Below are 20,715 nucleotides of genomic sequence, written 5' to 3'. Positions count from 1 at the left end.
ACTACCTCCCATTGTGCCATGAAATGAGAAATGTCCTGTCCATTATCCTTCCCACAGTGGCATTCCGCCATCCAACGAACCTACACAATAAACTCGTTCATCCCTACACAACTTCTGCTCCCAACCCCTTGCCTCATGGCTCATAGCCCTATAATAGACCTAGATGCAAGACCTGTCCTATTCATCCTCCCACCACCACCTACTCCAGTCCAGTCACAAACACCACCAGTCCCATCAAAGGCAGGGCTTCCTATGAAACCAGTCATGTGATCTACAAGCTAAGCTGCAACCACTGTGCTGCATTTTTTATGGGCATGACAGCCAACAAGCTGTCTGTCTGCATGAATGGCCACCAATAAAGTATGGCCAAGAAACAAGTGGACCACCCAGTTGCTGAGCATGCTGCCAAACATGACATCCTCCATTTCAATGACTGCTTCACAGCCTGTGCCATATGGATCCTTCCCACCAACACCAGCTTTTCTGAATTGTGCAGGTGGGAACTTTCCCTGCAATATATCCTACATTCCCGTAAGCCTCCTGGCCTCAACCTTCATTAGTCATTGTTCTCTCCCATCCTTCCCCTTCTCTGTTCCCATTCCAGCACTATGCAGCCCTCATTCCTCCATTGCACCCAGTCTTTTTACTTCTCCCCTTTTCCACTATCTCCTCCCCACTTCTCCACTGCCCTTCACCTAACATACCGACTGCACATAGCTGCCCCACCCTCTTTCCACCTCATCCCTGCATGCTCCCCAACAGCACATCACTGTCTGCCACCCCTACCCTGCTATCCCTCCCCCTACTCGCACCCACCTTCTCCTTACCTCCACCCAGTAACCACTCCCATCATGCACTGCTGCTGCTGTTTGCAGTGTGGCTTCAGTTGCCTGAGACTGCAGTCATGTGTGTATGAGTTGTGTTTGCGTGAGTGTGTATGTGTGTGTTTATCATCTAATATGTGTGACTGAACATCTCTGCTGTATGGTGAGTGGCAACTTTCCTTTTCACAATATTGTTACATTCCATCCTGGATTTTCTATCGCTTAACCTCCTTGATGATGTTATTTGTCCAGGAAGATGGGTCCACATCTACATTACTACTCCGCAATCTACAGTCAAGTGCTTGGAGGCAGAGGGCTCACAGAACCACTTTCAGACTATTTCTTGACTGTTCCACTCCCAAATAGCATGTTGGAAAAATGAACAACCAAATCTTTCCTTGCAAGCCCTGATTTCTCTTATTTTTTATTACTATGGTCATTTCTCCTTATGTAGGTAGGAGGTAACAAAATTTGTTCTTGGAAGAGACTGCAATTTTGCAAAAATATCTCACCACAGTGAAAGATGCTTTTGTTTAGTGATTTCTACCCCATCTGATGTGTCATTCTTTCCCCTATTTCGTATTAATACAAACTGAAGTGCCCTTCTTCAAACTTTTTTGATGTTGTCTGTAATCTTATCTGGTAAGGTTCCAATACTGCACAGTAATACTCCAGCAGAGGAAGGACAGTCATGGTGTAGCCAGTCTCTTTAGTAGACTAATGGGTGAACTGTCCAACTTTTGGTGAGGACACAGTGTTGGTCAGTCAGTTGTAATAGAGTACACAAGACTGACAATGTGTGATGTATTCTGAGAGCAAATGTCCAAAATGATGGAAGTATGCATGTCTTGTGGAAAAAACAGTATCCGTGAGCTATAATTGTGAAAACAATTAATTCTCAGTAATCAGAATCATCAAATATCAAAACAATTGCAGGAAAGACTTGCATAGCCAATGTTGTACAAATGATTTCAGAGCTCAATTCCCCTGAGAAACTTTTTTCTGTCATCGGAGACAGATGAAAACTCCTCAGACAGAATGACAGTAGATTTGTCTCAAATTCCAGTCTCTTATCAACAGCAAGGATATGTTAACAAAGGATAGAAGTTTGTCCCTTATGAAGCAATGCTAATAAGAAGAGTGTAGTGTGATGTGATGAGTCACTTGAAACGAAAATGACAAATTTTCATTCTCAAACATATGCACACTGTCTTACCACTTGACTTAATACACAGAATTATCATTGCCTTTATTTCCTTTTTACAAGCAAACATTTTGGTTTTTACCACCAGACTATTAAGCAAGTCCTTTAATGTAGCATGAGCTGTGTTACTTAAAATTACTTTATGACATTGTTAGAAACTTAGAAAAGCCTTCTTCTGTTACCACTATGTTTTTCTGTGTGGCTGAAAGTTCGTGTCGTATAAAACATAATTCTCATTTCATTGACAGCTAACAGCCCGCAAAGGTAGAAGGGCTGGCAATGCCAGCTCACCAAAAGAAGACGCAGCTGCTGATGGTACCATAGATAGTCCTGGATCTGCACCAGGTTCTGGACTATCAAGAGGCTCACTGCAGGTATAATAAATAAATGTCATATCATATATTTATATTATTTATCAGACTTCTGTGTTGGATTTAGTACATATGTACTATGTTACATTTTAACAAATTTCATGTTAACTCTAATATTTAAGTTACAACATGTTTCACTGAAAACTTCTAATGTTACTGAAATAAATAGAGACTGTGGGAACTACCCTGATAACAGTTTTGACTATTTGCAGTGAATTTTGAACTCAAGATTTCAAAATTTATGATTAAATCTGTGTTCAAGAAAACACTAAAACACAATCTAATCAGAAATTGCAATCTAATATGAATCACACATGCTGTTTCTTAGCCTCAAAATATGTCTTGAAGTGAAGAAATTTTCATCAAATGAGGTTGCCTGTACTGTAAACAAATATTACAGAAAGCTAGAAACAACTTATTTCATGAGTGAATAAATAATTTGAATTTATTTACATGAAGTGCACTGATGCCAGCTGTGAGCTCTCAGGTTTCTTGTGTGAGTGATTAATAGTGTACTTCCGGGTGGTGTACCAGCAGAAAAGATGGAGGAAATTAGGTCATAAACATGCAGGATCATCAAAAAAACCCAGCTTCTAAAACTAAATAAGGCAGCAGCAGATCGGAGAGTACTTGGAGTGCTAAGAGAAAATGAAAACATAGTAGTCATATCTGCTGACAATATTCCTACCTGCAATAATTCTCTTACGTGCTGTTTACTACCACCAGAAGACAAGTACTATGCTAAGCGTTGTAGCCTGTGGAAACTGGAGAAGGACCCAACCCTGAAGATGACAAGAAAAACAATAGCTTTGCTTCACGAGTCAGCTCAGCTCTAACCAAGGAAGATACAATATGGCTCTATCTAAAGGTACTAGCATCTCAGTGCTTTTATGGACTGTCTAATATTCATAAAAAAAAAGTGTTCCACTGCATCCTGTAGTGAATGCAATTAATGCTCTCATATATGTAGACGCCACTTATGTAGCCCCACTTCTGAAATGCATAAAGTGATGCTGCAGTCATGATATGAGGAACTCAACTGAATTTGTGTCCTTACTGAAAGAGATGTAGCTGCAGAAGTGTGATTTGCTGCTGAGCTTCAATGTAACATCTCTTTTCACAGAAGCACCATTTCAAGACGTCTTGGTATACGCTGTGAGGACCAAATGGTGAAGCTGTTTGAACATGTACTCATGATAACCTAATTCAAATGTGGTGGGGAGATCTACAAAAAAGTCGATAGTGTACCTGTGGGCTTGCCATTTGCCACTTAATTGCCAATCTCTATATGGAACATTTGCAGGAGATTGCACTAAAAACTGCATGTCTCAAATCTAAATACTCCCTCTGTTACATGTAGGAAACCTTTGTTGCATGGCAACATGGCAGAGAGTCCTGTACCACCTAAACAGCATCCATCAAGACATACAGTTCATAACAGAGCGAAAATAGAATGGATGTCTTCCATTTTTTAACATTCTAATAAGAAGAAAGGCAGATGGTAACCTAGTAAAAGCAGTCTACAGAAAGAAGACCCACAGAGATATGTACCTTCTTGCACCAATCTGTCATCATCCAGCACAGCAGTACACTGCTCTAACAACTTTAGTACACAAGGCACATACCATTTGTGACAAAGACAACCTCCCAGCTGAGCTGCAATGCCGTAGAGGTGTGTGTTTTGCCAAAATGGGTACAGCAGAGTTCTAATTAGACATTCATTGAAGAAAACAAATGATGCAGCCGTCTGCAAAGAAGAGGTGGAGAAAGAGAAAGAAAAACTTGCCTTTATTCCCTGCATTGGGCCTCCCTGAGCAAAAATACCAAGTATTTAGGAAAAAACAACAAGGCTATCTTTTGACCACCACAAAAAATGAAAAGTAAGCTTGGTAAAGGAAAAATTACAACTGCAAATACCTGATGTATGTAGCATCCTTGTGAATGTGGACCCCCAGTGCATCAACACTGTATCTTGCAACACTGCATGAAACACATTATGTGCATACATCTGGGGCATAAGATAAATTACCAGTGCCAGAACATAGCCTCAGTGAGGGACATATGTTCAAAATTTATAAAACAAAAGATTTGTGCTGAGCTAGTGGCTTCTACTCATTCCACAAAGAAGCATGTCCACTACTTTCCTTTTACAAACATATATTTCCTTGATAGGTGTAAGATCGTTAGAGTGACTAGTGAATTTGAGTAGAACACAACTTAACATACTACATATGCCTCAAAGGCTCCACATGACAATCAAGATTACAGTAGACTTCATTTGTCACAAAACCATACTTTCTTTTGTTTTCATTCTTGGAGAGAGTGTTGCTCTCTGATAGTTACGCCACTGCCAATTCCTGATGCCAAAACATAAAAGACTATGCCCACAGCAGGTGAAGCTGTTTATTTGTCATCACATCTTGCCGTTTTTCATATTCCATATCTCCCGTTAATGTGTGCACGTATGAAAACAACCACATATGCACAGTATGTGGCATATGTTTCATGACTTACTCCCTACTTAATGCTATTCTGTCACAATCATCTTTCCTTGTACTACTCAAAGAGTGTGAAATGTCATTTGCCTAAACGACATGTGACACTTCAGTAGTGCACATACTTTTGTATGGGTCTGTCACCAGTACTGACAGTTCTGTAGAATATAATTATATCACATTATTTTAAAGGCCCTACTAAATTATTTCTGTAGCTCAATGGAAAATGGAAATGAGCGATTGGCATCATTGGCCGGGAGGCCCCGTGCGGGGCAGGTCTGGCTGCCTTGGTGCAGGCCTCATTACATTTGATGCCACATTGGGCAACCTGTGCGCCAGATGGGGATGAAATGATGATGAAGACAGCACAACACCCAGTCCCTGAGCAGAGAAAATCCCCAACCCAGCAGGGAATCGAACCCGGGCCCGTAGGGTGTCAACCCGTCACGCTGACCACTCAGCTATTTGGGTGGACTGTAGCTCAATAATGGGAGAGAACCAAGAATCCAACCTTATGCAACACTATATTTAATATTTCCACATGCCAAATATAGCTTTATTCCTGTCATATCATTTGTTTATGTGACACACTGTTTTCTGTTGCTGATCTATGTCTCCTCTTACTCAGTGGGATTTTTTTTAATGCCATAACTTTCTAGCTTCCCTGGTAGAATTTTATAATCTGTTTAATTAAAGGCCTTAACAAGCTCACATAAAAAGTGACAGGCTTGTTTTTCTTCTGTAGTCCACAAATGAGTTCCTCAGGTCAAATATTGCTTTATCAATAGGGAAGCCTTTATGTAAGCCAAACTGAGCTTTTGTGTAAGGTTATTCTCAGAAAGAGAGTTCAGTAATGTGGTGTCACCGCCAGACACCACACTTGCTAGGTGGTAGCCTTTAAATCGGCCGCAGTCCGTTAGTATACGTCGGACCCTTGTGTCGCCACTATCAGTGATTTCAGACCGAGCGCCGCCACACGGCAGGTCTAGAGAGACTTCCTAGCACTCGCCCCAGTTGTACAACCGACTTTGCTAGTGATGGTTCACTGACAAAATACGCTCTCATTTGCCGAGACGATAGTAAGCATAGCCTTCAGCTATGTCATTTGCTACGACCTAGCAAGGCGCCATGTTCAGTTACTATTGATATTGTAAATAATGTACAGTCAAGAGCGACACTCATCATTAATGGATTAAAGTTAAATATTCCACCAGTTACGTCCATTTTTCTAAATTCTAATTTCCTTGACCTGTTCCAGACCTCACGCCAGCCTGCGTGAGCTAAAATGCGTGCCTTTAGGCTTCCTCTCATAACCCGGTGTTGGCTCCCACTACAAGTAATCTGTCATGAGCAAAAATACACAGACTGTGCTTACTGCCTGAGCAAAACACACTGACCATATTGTAAGTATATGATTCTGCCTCAGGTCACACAAGTGATATCATTAGTGTTTTTACTTAAAACCAAGTCATCATCAGATGATCTGTTTAAAAGGGGAGAAAAGGGGGATAGTAAAATATTAAAAACTGCCATCATGCATACTTGAATACATTACATAGAGACCTGGAAAGATGCTCACAGTGTATCTCTGGGTCTTCTACAGCTGCAGATGCACAAAAACTAAATTCGAAATATCTATTACATCCACAGCTGCTTTTTATCTCTGTTATTTGACCAAGACTTCAAAAGTTACTGCTGTTGCTAGTTTGATCCTGACTTCTATTTCAATCAAGTGATGCGACACATATAGGTTCTTTAAATGGCCTACACATATAAATAAATATTTTCCATTTTGTGCCATCCCCATACGGCAAAGATATCATAGGGATGTATGCTTATATCTGAATAAGTTGCAGAAAACTGAAAGCTATACTATCAGGCCTTTTTTCTGTACCTCAATTGTTTTCTTCACTGATCTTGATGGACGTTGGTCTTTTGAGCTGGTGCGATAAAGACATATGTACTTACGCTCTCCCAAAATTGTGCTAATTAAAAGTTAAAATATGTGGAAGTCGCAAGTTTTCATTCTCGTTTCAAGCCATGTCCTAATTGCCACTTCCTGATGTTACAAGGACTGCATTTTTAAATAGACCTTTTTGGAGAAGAAATCAACATGAAGAAATTAATCTCTCATCAGTGTTCCAGAATTGCCACAATGTTTTTTAACCCATACACATCCATACCTGTATGTGTTTCTGGACTTACAATTTCTGGTATGGCTAAACTTGCATTAGCATTTAACTAGGTCAGCTCTGAAAAATTCACTTTATCTCTCTCCCTAACCAATATACAGGGTGTAAATTTTAAGTTGACAAACCGGAATAACTCAAAAAATAAGCTCCACATGAAAAAATGTGTGGAATCCAAAGTTGATTATTTTCGAGAGGGACATGTGCCGGTGCTAAAATTAGCCCTCCACCCCAGTCCCCTGGGGGTGGGGCAGGAGGCAACTTTAAAATTTTAAATGGGAACCCCCATTTTTTATTGCAGAATCAGATTCTACATAAAAAAAACTACATACATTTTGTCTTAAACATTTGTTTTGAATCTTGGTAGTGGGCACTGTAATTCAAATAAATTCTACACATTTTTTCATGTGAAGCTTATTTTTTGAGTTATTCTGGTTTGTCAACTTAAAATTTACACCCTGTATATTGGTTAGGGAGAGAGATAAAGTGAATTGTTCAGAGCTGCCAAAGTTATGCTAATGCAAGTTTAGCCATGCCAGAAATTGTAGGTCCAGAAACACACACAGGCATGGATGTGTGTGGGTTAAAAAACATGTGACAATTCTGGAACACTGATTGAAGATTAATTTCCTCATGTTGATTTCTTCTCTGAAAAGGTCTGTTTAAAACTGCAGTCCTTGTCGCATCAAGATGTGGCAATTAGGATGTATCCTATTTGCCAGGAGTTGTGGGTTCCTTCTCCTGGGATGCTATATTGGATATAAAATGCAGTTGCATCTGTTTTAGGTTATTTCATTTAGATGTGATGGTAAATGCTGAAGTACTATTGTGAGGTGTTCTCCACATTATTCATAGTGGCAACTGTACCTCCAGTAATGTGTCTAAAGTGATCTGTATAATTCATAATGGACATCAATTGTGATGGTGATGTTAACTGAAATCCCTCTGCTCATGGACACTTCTGTACACATTTTTGGAACTCAGGAAGATTGTTGTTTTATTTCAGTATCGTGGTTGCCAATAACTCTTACAGATTAAGCCCTTGCATGAACCACTGATTCAGGCTGAACAGTTCAAATGAAAAGCTAACTTTGATACATCTGTATACTTCTTGCCTCACGGTGAACTCACAGAGCAACTTTATGTTAGTTTCTACAATTACTCATTAGTGGTACAATAATGGTAACTACATTTCACTAACCTAAGATACTGATTTTTAGAAAGTAAGTGCATTGTTTTGGGCCACCATGTGTGGTACCCTCCTTGCAATTATTTCTTTGCTCAATACATGGTCATTCTCTAGTTGGTGAAAAAGCAAATGCCTTTGCAACAATTTCAATAATATTTTATTCAGAGTGACAGGGTCAATTGTATCCATCACTAGCAGCAGTGTTTCTCATTATTGTTATCTCATTTAATTTTTAAGCCAATGTTATTGACTTTTGTACAGTTTTTTTGGGCAATTTTTGGCAATTTCTGATTTCTAGAGCAATAGCACAACTTAAATTTTATATCAAAGCTGCTTAAACACTTACAGAAAATTTTGAAATTTTTTAGAAAGTTTACAAAAATAATGTTTTAGGCTAACTTCTTTGCTCTGAAATGATTGTCAACCAATTGATGATGACACTTAATCTGGAGTCCCTTGCATCTGAACTAGTGACTCTCACAGTAAAAAAAAAAAACAAGAACCTTGCACATGCGTATCGTTTAACTATTTGTTAGTGAAGTTGCAGAAAAGGATGGTATCTCAGTTGGTTTATCATGTGATCTCAATTGGAGAGCTGAATGTGCACCAGCTTGCAGCAAAATTTGCTGCTTGTTTGATGTTTAAAGGACAGTGAATGTTTACAATGAACTTCTTGAACAGTCTGACAATGACAGAACAAGGGATCCTCACTGGGGATGGTGTTGAGTCTATGGCTACAACATTGAGGAAAAATTTTAATCATCACTGCATGTTGTCTAACAACTTCCACAGCCAGAATGATCATACTGGTCTCAATATAACATCAAAGTGATGCTTACAGTTGTTTTATGCCAGTGGAAGTGAGCGTTTTGAATTTTCTCCTTGGATCGATTGGCCTAGTGCTGTTATTATGCTAGTATGTAGGGGAAAAAAAGGAGGACGAGGAAGTTGTTTAAGGAAATCCATAAAAAGAGACCATAGCTGTGGTAAGATACTTCATGGTTCCTGCATCATGAATAAACACCAACTCCTTTATATTTTTTTCGGTGTGTTGTTCTTTTATCAGTGCCCAGTATTTCTTTATTCTTTCTAGTCTTCTTTAGAGATGGGCAAAACTGTTCTTTTCAGAGATCGGGTCAGAACTGTTCACTCCCTGAAATGAACTAGCTCTTTTTCATGACTCACCACTCATTCACAATAGAAAATAAATGGAAGGCACATTGCCCTTTAAACTTTGTTTATTCCAGTACTATACCTGTATTTTGATCTTATTTGATCCTATTTTGAAGTAACACAGATAATGAGTAAGAATTTTGTATTGTTTATTGAAATTTCCATGATATGACAAAGTTTTTGATTATTGATTTATTTTGCACTATTGTGGTTTTGGCTTTGTAGCCATTATCATGGTCAATGGTGAAATAGTCATAAAATATCTGACGTCTGAATGATTGTAATATTGTGACAACAATCATTCAGACATGTCAGACATGTAATAAATATTTCACCTTTGCATGTGATAATGGCTACAAAGCTAAAATAGCATGCTGATAACGACACTTTTCAGTGCCCCGCAAAACAAACCTCCACATCTAAATAGTGATAGTGTGAAATGAAGTAATAATGAAACTTAATCAAATGGTTGGATTTTCATTCATAAAGTACAGTACGACTGCAGTCCGAAATGAAGGAAAAATCACTGATAGGTTTATATTACATCCTGAGTCACTTTGAGATAGAAAAGTTATACATTCATCTGGTGGAAAAAATAAAAATGTTACAATAAAATTCTAAGTATTTTTATCAGGTAGGGAAATTTTGAAAATAAGACTGATTCATATTATGTAAACAAACATTAATTGCATAAAAATTAACATACAAAAACTGTAATATATTTCAGTATGCACAGTCGACACACGCAACGAGTATATGTTATGTTAAGAGGAGTCGTCAGGAACCTAATCTGATCAGTTTAAACAAATAAAAATAAAATAAAAACAAATGATGTATACATAACATAATTATGTAATATACATACCGGTATTAGTACGAAGAACAATATCTAGTAGAGACGAACTCCGATGCAGAGGCGCTGAGTCAAGCAGGTCGAGCCGCGAGCTGTATTACTGCATGAGCTAAGACCGCAGAGACCACAGTGACACCTGAGTTGCTTTGCTCAACGCTCTGACTAGAGTCGAGAACGGAGGTATGAGTGTTGAGCGGGTGAGTTCTGAGGGTGGGGAGAACAGGGAACTGCCACCAGTCACCCGCTCCGAGACAAATCGTCCGTTCTCTTGCGAGCAGGTTGTTGCAAGTAGTTCTTATGTTCTCCACTAGGAGGCTCTCTGTCCTGTTGCTCGCATCAACTGCCCAGAGGGCAGGACGTGCGACTGAAACGATCGCCGACGGAGTGCGATGCTAAGTTAAGGTACGCCAGACACTGCACGCGGCAGAGGAGGCACAGAGACGGCACGGCATATGTGAAACACAGAATCCAATGGGGCACTGCACAATGCAGGCAGCCAAGGCAGAAGCAGGGTAGAGGCCAGCGCTGGCTGTGTTGTGTGGCGTGCAGTGTGCTCTGACCAGCAGAGGCCCCGCTGATATGCTCTCTCTCTCTCTCTCTCTCTCTCTCTCTCTCTCTCTCTCTCTCTCTCTGTATCTCTCTCTCTCTCTCTCTCTCTCTCTGCTGTGGGAAATGTTTGGAGCTACCATTCTTTTTTTCTGAATCGCTGATTGTTCATTCCTTTGAAAGATTCAACTCTATGAATCAGTTCAGGAGCGGATCCCCCATCTCTAGTCTTCTTGTCCCCCTTCTCTTCTGAGATAATGTGTGTGGGTTTTTGTATAGATTTGTCTTGGAACCTTATATTTTTATCTTTAGTTATTAATTTAGCTGTTCAACTGATTAGTGATTTTTCTGAAATTCCAATAGGTCTTACTCAGTTTCCTTAAACCAGTTGGGTTTCATTTTGCTGTTACAGAAAAAGTCAAAGATTTGTTTGGCTAATCTGTTAGGAGTTCATTCTGGAAAGATGCCCATAAAAATTTAACCTCCTTTTCATGTTGTATCTGAAAGTTTTTCGATTTTGTTGCAGCAAGTTTCTATTTGATGTAAACTATCTTATTATCTTGGAATTTTAGTCCTATGATTTTCTTCAAAATTTTTCTTACCTTTATTTCATGTTACTCATTTGGCCTTTGAAGTTCATGTTTAATGTTTCTGTTGCATACAATGCTTCTGGCTTAATCTCTATCTTCTAATGTGTAGTCTTGGACCCCCATGAAGGAGATTTTTTTGTTGTATGTGTCTTTTGCTAGTTGGAATGCCAGTTCAAGTTTATTTTTTCTGGATTTCCCTAGCATTCCAACTAATCCATTCTCTGAGATATTTAAATTCTAATAATAAATGAAAAGCACCAGTTTGCTTTTGTTCTACAATAGCAAACAAAAGCAAACTGGTGCTTTTCATTTATTATTATAATGTTGTTCTACCAAGAACCGAAGGAAGATTCTGTTAATATTTAAATTCTTTTACTATTTCAGTCCTTTGTTCTTGGGCTTTGAGGTGTGTACGTGAGTTCATGATGTTTGTCACGATCTTACTTTTTTAGAAGGAGATGTGAAGACCTGTTTTAGCCATTTGTTTCTTTATTTCAAGGATTTGCTCCTATGCTTCTTCCATTGTTTTGGCAAACAGGGCCATATCATCTGCAAAGGCTGTGCAATTTACTTTAAGGTTCTTCTTTTTGCAACCCAAATTTATACCACTCTTTATATTTGTGTTCCATTCTCTGACTACTTCCTCAAGCACATAACTGAACAGCAATGGTGGGTGCCCACCCCCTGTTGTACTTCCATTTTATTTTTGAGGGTTCTGGTAGTTCACTCATGAATTTAACTTTCGAAAATATATTTGTAAGGGTTACTTTTATGATATTAGTTGTTTTCTTATCCATATCCATTTCTTCCAGGACTGCTAATAGAGATTCTCTTACAATCAAATAGTATGCTTTTTTTAAATCAATGAAGGAGATTATGTATGTCTTTGCCTTTGGTTTTTTGGTATGTCAGGTATGTCATAATGTTTTTGAGGTTTGTAACAATATTAGAGAAGGATAGTTACTACTCACCATATAGCAGAGACACTGAGTCGTGAGAGGCACAACAAAAAGATTCACATAATTATAGCTTTCGGCCATTAAGGCCTTTGCCAACAATAGACACACATACACACACGTACACACACACTCACCCAAACGCAACTTGCACGCACGTCTGCAGTGTGGTTTCAGTTGTCTGAGACTGCAGACATGTGTGCAAGTTGTGTTTACGTCAGTGTGTGTGTATGTGTGTCTATTGTTTTCAAAGGCCTTAATGGCGGAAAGCTATAATTGTGTGAATCTTTTTGTTGTGCCTGTCCCGACTCAGCATCTCCGTTATATGGTGAGTAGCAACTTTCCTTCTGTAATATTGTTACATTCCATCCTGGATTTTCCATTGTTTGTTTCTGAGGTTTAGTATTTGTTCCAAGCATGACCTAACCTTTCTAAAATCTCTCTGGTATTCCCCAATTTGTGGGTACAATTGCGGCTCTGTCCTGTTCAGAATGACTTTAGGAAGGAACTTGTATGATATATCAAGCAGTGATATTCCTCTATAATTGTTGGAGTCTGTCTTGAAGCCTTTTTTGTGGATAGGATGGATGAGAGCCTCCATTCTGTGGGAATCCCTTCCTCTTTCCAGATTTTATCAAAAACACATTGAAGTGATGTAATTGCATTTTTTCAACTTGTTTCCATAGTTTGGCCACTGTTTGGTTTTCTCCAATCACTTTGTTGTTTTTCAGTTCTGAAATTGCCTTTTGTAGTTTGTCAGTCGTTGGTGGTTCTGAATCCAACTTCTAACTGTAATTTGGGATGGATTCAAATTTTTCAAGGATGAGTTCACAATTCAGGAGCTTCTCAATGTGGCCTGCTAATATCTTGAAATTTTCTGTCTTATTGTGAGTGATGGTCCCATTTACATCTTGAAATTGGAGGGTGGGAGCTTTGTATCCTGATAACATTTGTTTGAAGATACTGTGAAAGGTTCTTGTGCTGTTTTTAGTAAATTCATCATCAATTTGGTGAAGAGTTTTGTTTTCATGAGTCTTCTTAATCCTTTTGATACTTTTGTCTACCATTTTTCGAACTCTAATGAAATTTAATCTGCTTTCTTCTGTTTTCTATGATTGCCAATTTTGCCATGCCTGTTTTATAGTTTTAATTAGGGCATCACATTCTAGTGACCACCAGGCGTGCTTTTTTCCTTCTTATGTTGGGTGCTATCCTTTCGGTCGTAGTAATGTAGTTTTCCTTGATATTCTCCAAAATTTGGGTCTGAATCATTTCAGTTGCTTTTGTAAATTCACCTGATTTTAATACTTTTTCAGCATCGTACTTTCAACCCTTGATATTATTATTATTATTATTTTTATTTTTTTTTCTTGGGATGACTGTCAATTTGATTTTGGAGAGGTAATGGTCTGAATCCAAGTTTGTATCCTTGAGTACCCCAAAAAGTCCTGATTTCGTTGCGCAAAATTTTCTTGATTGTCTCATGATCAAGTTGAAATTCCCCTAGGTTGGAATTTGGGGATGTCCATGTCTTTAGTTTTTGTGGTTGTTTTTGAAAGCTGTAGATTTAAGAATTAGGTGGCGTGCTTGGCAAAGTTCTATTAGCCTGGTGCCATTTCTGTTTGTTGTTCTGTGGGCAGGATAATCTCCAACAATTTTCATATATCTTTTTTCTTTACCAATCTGTGCATTAAAGTCTCCAAGATGAGTGAATGACATTTGTTATTAGAGAAATATAGTTATTGTTTGTTCAGATGCTGTGCTTAAATAAATGGAAAGCCAAGAATAAGAGGATGACAAGCCACTTTGTCCATAACCATATCACTGCAGAACATGCATGGGACCACATATATGTTGCAAATTCAAGAACAGAATATTTGTTGAAAAGCAAATCTCTTTTATCTCTATAATATTCTGGAAAATATGTCATCTGATTCATTAGGGGAAAATAGACTTTATTTATCTATGTATTGGAAAATGGCCTAAAAATCTGTTCAAGAATATCCTTGTGACTATGTTAAAAAGAAAGAGCTGTATTTTTAAAATACCTCTTCACAGACTTTTTTTTATTTTTTTTACTTTTTAGATAATCTCCCATTAGAATGTATTAACAACATTCGTAATTATCTTGTGCTGATCAAAAGAACCCAACAAGTAGTGTAGCAAATTCTAGCTAATTTATCCACCCACTGAAACTGGGTAAGTATCTCAGAGTATCTTGTATAAATCCAGAACTAAATGCTTCTCACCTTACAACAACATAGTGTAAGAATATTGCACAATCTGAAGTCACAAGTCGATTCCATCATGCATCAATTTCTTTAATCACTCAAAGATACTACTTAAATGATATCACTGACAGGTAATTAATTCAGAGTTTATAGAGCATAATACTTCAGATTATCTACTACTGTACTTACAAACATTAATAATGCCATTTGTGTGCATTAAGAGCAGTTGTTACACACTGCAGCAAGCACTGGCCTTTTTCTCTGGAAATGTTATTGATTGATTGACTCAACAGTTCTCAACTTACTACCATTATCTGGTAAATGTGGTTGTGTGTGTGTGTGTGTGTGTGTGTGTGTGTGTGTGTGTGTGTGTGTGTGTGTGTATGTGCGCGAGCGCACTCGCACGTGTTCCGCACATGTGTGTGTGCACAAGTGCACATGAACACATGAAAGAGAGAGAGCTTTTTTGTAGAGGGGGGGAGGGGTGCTATTTGTGGCAAGTTATCCTTTTTTCCCTTTTTCTTATTAGAAACATAAAGATTCAGTTCATGTTACAGTAGATCATAGTGCTCTGTTGTCTCTTTATATGAATGGTGACATTTCTTGATAGGAAATAAAGAGAGTAGTAGCTATCTTAGCTGTAAATAAAACTCAAGATTACTTGCTTCACATGTAATTTACTATGCTAGAATGTTGTTCCATCAAATAAATGAAAAATAACATTTTGAAAATATAATGTAATACATATATCTAAAAACAAAGATGATGTGACTTACCAAACGAAAGCGCTGGCAGGTCGATAGACACATAAACAAACACACAAAATTCAAGCTTTTGCAACAAACTGTTGCCTCATCAGGAAAGAGGGAAGGAGAGGGAAAGATGAAAGGATGTGGGTTTTAAGGGAGAGGGTAAGGAGTCATTCCAATCCCGGGAGCGGAAAGACTTACCTTAGGGGGAAAAAAGGACGGGTATACACTCGCTCACACACACATATCCATACACACATATACAGACACAAGCAGACATATTTAAAGACAAAGAGTTTGGGCTTTGTCTTTAAATATGTCTGCTTGTGTCTGTACATGAGTGGATGGATATGTGTGTGTGTGCGAGTGTATACCCGTCCTATTTTCCCCCTAAGGTAAGTCTTTCCGCTCCCGGGATTGGAATGACTCCTTACCCTCTCCCTTAAAACCCACATCCTTTCATCTTTCCCTCTCCTTCCCTCTTTCCTGATGAGGCAACAGTTTGTTGCAAAAGCTTGAATTTTGTGTGTATGTTTGTGTTTGTTTGTGTGTCTATCGACCTGCCAGCGCTTTCGTTTGGTAAGTCACATCATCTTTGTTTTTGGATATATTTTTCCCACATGGAATGTTTCCCTCTATTATATTAATGTAATACATAAACACTTTCATAATCTGATATAAGCAATAATATGACAAAAGTACACAAGACTAAATCTCTGTGATAATTGGAGTTAAAGGGCACTTTTTTGTTTCTTAGATAGAGTCAGGTTACCGACAGACAGTCTTGAAAAAAATCAGAGCAGGACAGGATCACAATATATGCAGCAGTTTCCAGAAAAATAAAATTTATGTCTTTCATCAGGACATTAAAGGGTTGAAAAACAAAATAGATGAGCTTCTTGTCTGCCTAGAAGATGTGGGAAATTCTAAATTAATAGATATTCTGTGCCTCTCTGAATACAAAATAACCATAGCAATGGAGATGTTAAATGTCTGGGATCAGAGGCTAGCATCATTTTCATGTGAATTTAACGTGAAGATAGAAGGAGTTCCAACTTACATACAAGTAGACGTAAAGTCAAAATGTTGAAGCAAACAGTTTGTGTGTCAATCTGAATCTAAATACATGTGCTTGTGAGTTGTTACTGCAGAATATTTCTCTGGTAATTGTAATAGTCTACATATTCACTCTACGAAGCTTTCAGCTATTTATGAGAAATGTGGATGCATTATTGAGCTGCCTGTCAGACAAAAAGAAACAGTTAGTAGTTTGTGGAGATTTCAAAATAGATTTCTTCAAAGATATGTACAGTAAAAATGAATGAGACTCATTATTTGGGTGTTTTACTCTAATTTCAGTAGTCAGTTTTCCAGCTCTTGTTCAGAAAGACGCTGATTTGATAACATTTTTATGGACAGTGCTCAGGCTGAAACTATTAATGTGTACCCAACTGAAAATAGACTCTCTATTGATGATGCACAGCTAATGGAAATAAACAGTATGGCATCTTACAGACCTGAAGCAAGTTCATACAAAGCTGTGAGGCTTGTTAATAAGAACGGTATATGATGTTTTAAGCATAAGTTAAAAGATGTGGTGTGGGTTGAGGTATATATAGAAAGAAATGCTAATCTTAAATTTAATTTACTCCATGGGAAATATGTGTCAGGTTTTGAAATTTGCTTTTCTAAAAAGTTATCCAGAAGTTTCATTCAGAAACAAGTAAGTCAAGGATAACTAAGGGAATTAAAATCTCTTATAAGAGAAAGAGAGAAATCTACATAAAGGGCAGAGTAAATCAAGATCTGACATTACATGCATACTACTGAAAATACTGTAGTATTTTAAGGAAAGTCATTAAAATGTCTAGAACTATGCCCATCCTGACAAAAATAAACATGAGATCTGTACAAAAAATTTCATATATGTCTGTTAGTTATATTGTTCACAACTGTATTGAGTAGTACACTATGTTGCACAGTTTGCGAGTTTCAAGACAGCAGAGTTAGAGGAACAACGCATCTGCATTAAATTTTGCATGGAACTCCAGAAAACCATTGCAGAGACATACTAAATGATTCAGGATGCCTAATGTGATGAGTGCATAAGCCATTCTCAGTGTTATGAATGGTTCACTTGGCTTAAAAAAGAGTGGATGGAAGTTAAAGATGACCCTTGCCAGGTGCCCTACTAACACGACACTCATATCAGGAATGTCAATGAAACTGTGCGTGCCAATCAAAGACTGACTGTCTGAGAGATTGCAGCAGAATGTAACCTTTCAGTTGGATCATGTCACGAAATGCTGACACAGCATCTTGGAATGCATCATGTTGCCACCAAGTTCATCACTCATCTCGTGAGTCAAGATCAGACAGACTTTCACCTTGCAATCTGTGAAGAGCTTTTGGATTGTGCAAATGAGAATGAGATGTTCCTTAAGAGAATCATAACTGGTGATGAGACATGGGTCTGTGGTTATGATGCTGAGACCAAGGTTCAGTCTTCATAATGGATCGGGAAAGGTTCTCCAAGACCATAAAAAGCTCATCAGGTCACATCAAATGTCAAAGCCATGCTGATAGTTTTCTTTGATTTTGAAGGACCACCGGTAGTTCATCACGAATGTGTACCACAGGGACAAACTGTTAATTGGTGGTTGTGAACTTGTTGCATGGCCTGCAAGAAAACAGAGAAGGAAACAGCCTGAAACATGGTGAGACAATTCATCATTGTTGTAGGATAATAATGTGTGTGCACATTTGTCCCTGTTGGTGCATGACTATTCCACAAAAAATGAAATCCGTACTGTCCAGACAAGGTCTCTGTGGACTTCTTGATTTTTCCAAATTTGAAAACCATGTTGAACAGATGAATATTTGCAAAGGTGGATGAGATAAAAGAAAATTCACAGATGACACTTCACGCTATCCAGCAAGAGGCATGCCAAGACTGCTTCCGGAAGTGGAAATTGTGTTGGTAGCAGTGTATCAATTGAGGTGGAGCGTGTTTCAAAGGAGACCATGCACAATGAGTAAAAAGTAAGCATTAAAAATTTCTGGACAAAGTTCTGGAATTTTTTGAACAGACTTCATAATGGCGGTAACAAGATTAAAACTATGTGGGGTACTGTCAAACAGAAGACTGGACATCCAGTCAGTGTACAAGATACTATATTAATTAAACTAAATGGCAATGTTGTGAGTGATCATTCACAAGTTGTGAGTACTTTTAACAATCAATTTCTAAATTTAGCAGAAATAAATGATTCATTTGAAGAAACAAGAGGATATATTAAAAATTTCATTCCACAAATCTCTAAGCAACTAGAAGTAGCACCAACTTCGTTCACCAACAGCAGTGGAACTATAAAAATTCAAACAACAAATGGTCATCTTGTGTTGATAGAATTTCAGACAGAATTCTGAAAAGTTATTCCAACTTAATAAATAATGTATTTAGTGATATATGCAATGCATCACTGGCACAGGGAATTTTTCCATACAGGTTAAAATATGCAGTTGTTAAACCACTTCCTAAAAAAAGACAGACATAAAAAGGTATTGTCCAATTTCCTTACTGGTGTCTTTTTCCAAAATATTTGAAAAAGTAGTCTACCCAGGAGTAGCCTCACACTTAAGTAGAAACAATTTACTTAGCATATGACAATTTGGATTCCAGAAGGGTCACTCAGCTGAGAATGCTATTTAAGCGTTCAGTCATCAAATAGTACAAGTCTAAAATAATAAAATATTCCCAGTTGGCATTTTTTTATGATCTTTCCAAGGCATTTGATTGTGTACATCATGTTATTCTCTTTGAAAAACTCAAGTTTTATGGAACTGATGGTTTTACACACAGCCGGTTTGCATCATACCCAACTAACAGAATGCAAAAGGTTGTGATGAATAATTCAAACAATGTTGTAACGGTAGAAAATTGTAGTGATGGGGGGGGGGGAAAAAAATCACAAAAAGAGTCCCATGGGGCTCAATTTTGGGTCCATCCCTGTTCCTTATGGAAAGTGTGGTAAAGAAGTAATGGGAATTTTTTAATTTCACAGGCTTTATATGTCATATTTTCAGAAATATTTTTTAATCTTGTTTGTACACATGTTCCTGATTAAGTTTGCATTTTCACCTGTTTCGAATATTTATTTTATTGCTGATAGGCTAAAGTTATACATGTTTTTGAGGACGTGACTAATTTTTACTTTCAAAGAAGATGAATCAAAGAATTTGCATTAAATTTTGCCTGAAAAATAGAATAAAGTGTAGCACCACATTCAAAATGCTGACTGTGGCTTTTGGTGACTCTGCTATGAGAAACACAAGCGTTTACTAATGTATAAACATTTCAAAGAGGGCTGTGAGGATGTTGAAGACAACCACCACCCTTGATGCCCTAGATCATCAATTACTGATAATAATAGTGTGGAAGAAGGAAAGAAATGATTTTGAAAAATCACTGAATCTCAGTCAGAGAGATTGCTGATGATGTCAGCAATTTTTTGGAGATGTTTTTGGTGTGAAACATGTAGCAGCAAAGTTTGTCCAGAAATTATAGAATTTTGATAAAAAATTACTGCAAGTAGACATCACTCATGAATTTCTGAATGAAGTTGACAACGGTCCAGAACTTATAAAGTGGGGTATTCCACATGATGAATCATGGGTATATGGGTATGACGTTGAAAGAAAGGCCCAATCATCCCAATAGAAATTACTTGAAGAGCCAAGACTGAAAAAAATTCAACAAGTTCGATCTGGTGTTCAATCTCTGTTTTCTTAGATTACGATAGGATGGTACATCATGAGTTCCTGCCTTATAGCCATATGGTCAATAAGAATACTGCCTGGAAGCTCTGAACTACGTGAAGAAGTCCAGAGAAAATGACCAGAATTGTAGCAAAACCACTGATGAAAATTGCATCATGATAATGCTCCAACTTACTCCTCAATGCTTATTATTGATGATATTTTGTCAAAAAACAAAACCATCATTTTGCCTCAGCCACCATTTTTGCCAGACGTGGCCCCCTGTGACTTCTTCTATTCTCGATACTGAAGAGAAGCATGAAAGGATGTCATTTTGCCACCATTGATGAGGTAAAAGCAGAATCACTGAAGGAGCTGAACACCATAATGAAAAGTGAGTTCCAGAAGTGCTTCCAAGATTGGAAAAAGTGCTGGCTTAAGTGTTTTATATCTGAGGGGGATTCCTTTGAAGGGGACAAAATTGATGTTGATAAATAAGTAAAGATTCTTTAACAAAAACAAATATTCCTGTTATCTTTTGATCACACCACGTAAATGTGAATGACCTTCCACTTAACATTTTAAAG

The 20,715-nt window shown here is 37.8% G+C and overlaps 1 protein-coding gene across 2 annotated transcripts in view; it reads left to right on the top strand.

Moving 5' to 3' along the window:
* LOC124619208 (intraflagellar transport protein 43 homolog) overlaps positions 1 to 20,715 on the top strand; it is a 117,468-nt gene that overhangs the window by 4,422 nt on the left and 92,331 nt on the right. For both annotated transcript variants that reach the window (XM_047145427.1, XM_047145426.1), the window contains exon 2: positions 2,277 to 2,402. In XM_047145427.1, coding sequence (XP_047001383.1) covers positions 2,277 to 2,402 — 126 coding nt within the window. The remainder of the gene's footprint in view (positions 1 to 2,276; positions 2,403 to 20,715) is intronic.

Source organism: Schistocerca americana, chromosome 6, assembly GCF_021461395.2.
Source record: "Schistocerca americana isolate TAMUIC-IGC-003095 chromosome 6, iqSchAmer2.1, whole genome shotgun sequence".
Lineage (NCBI taxonomy): Eukaryota > Metazoa > Arthropoda > Insecta > Orthoptera > Acrididae > Schistocerca > Schistocerca americana.
The sequence above is the reverse complement of the archived record's forward strand: the minus strand, read 5'-3'. Positions and strand labels throughout refer to the sequence as shown.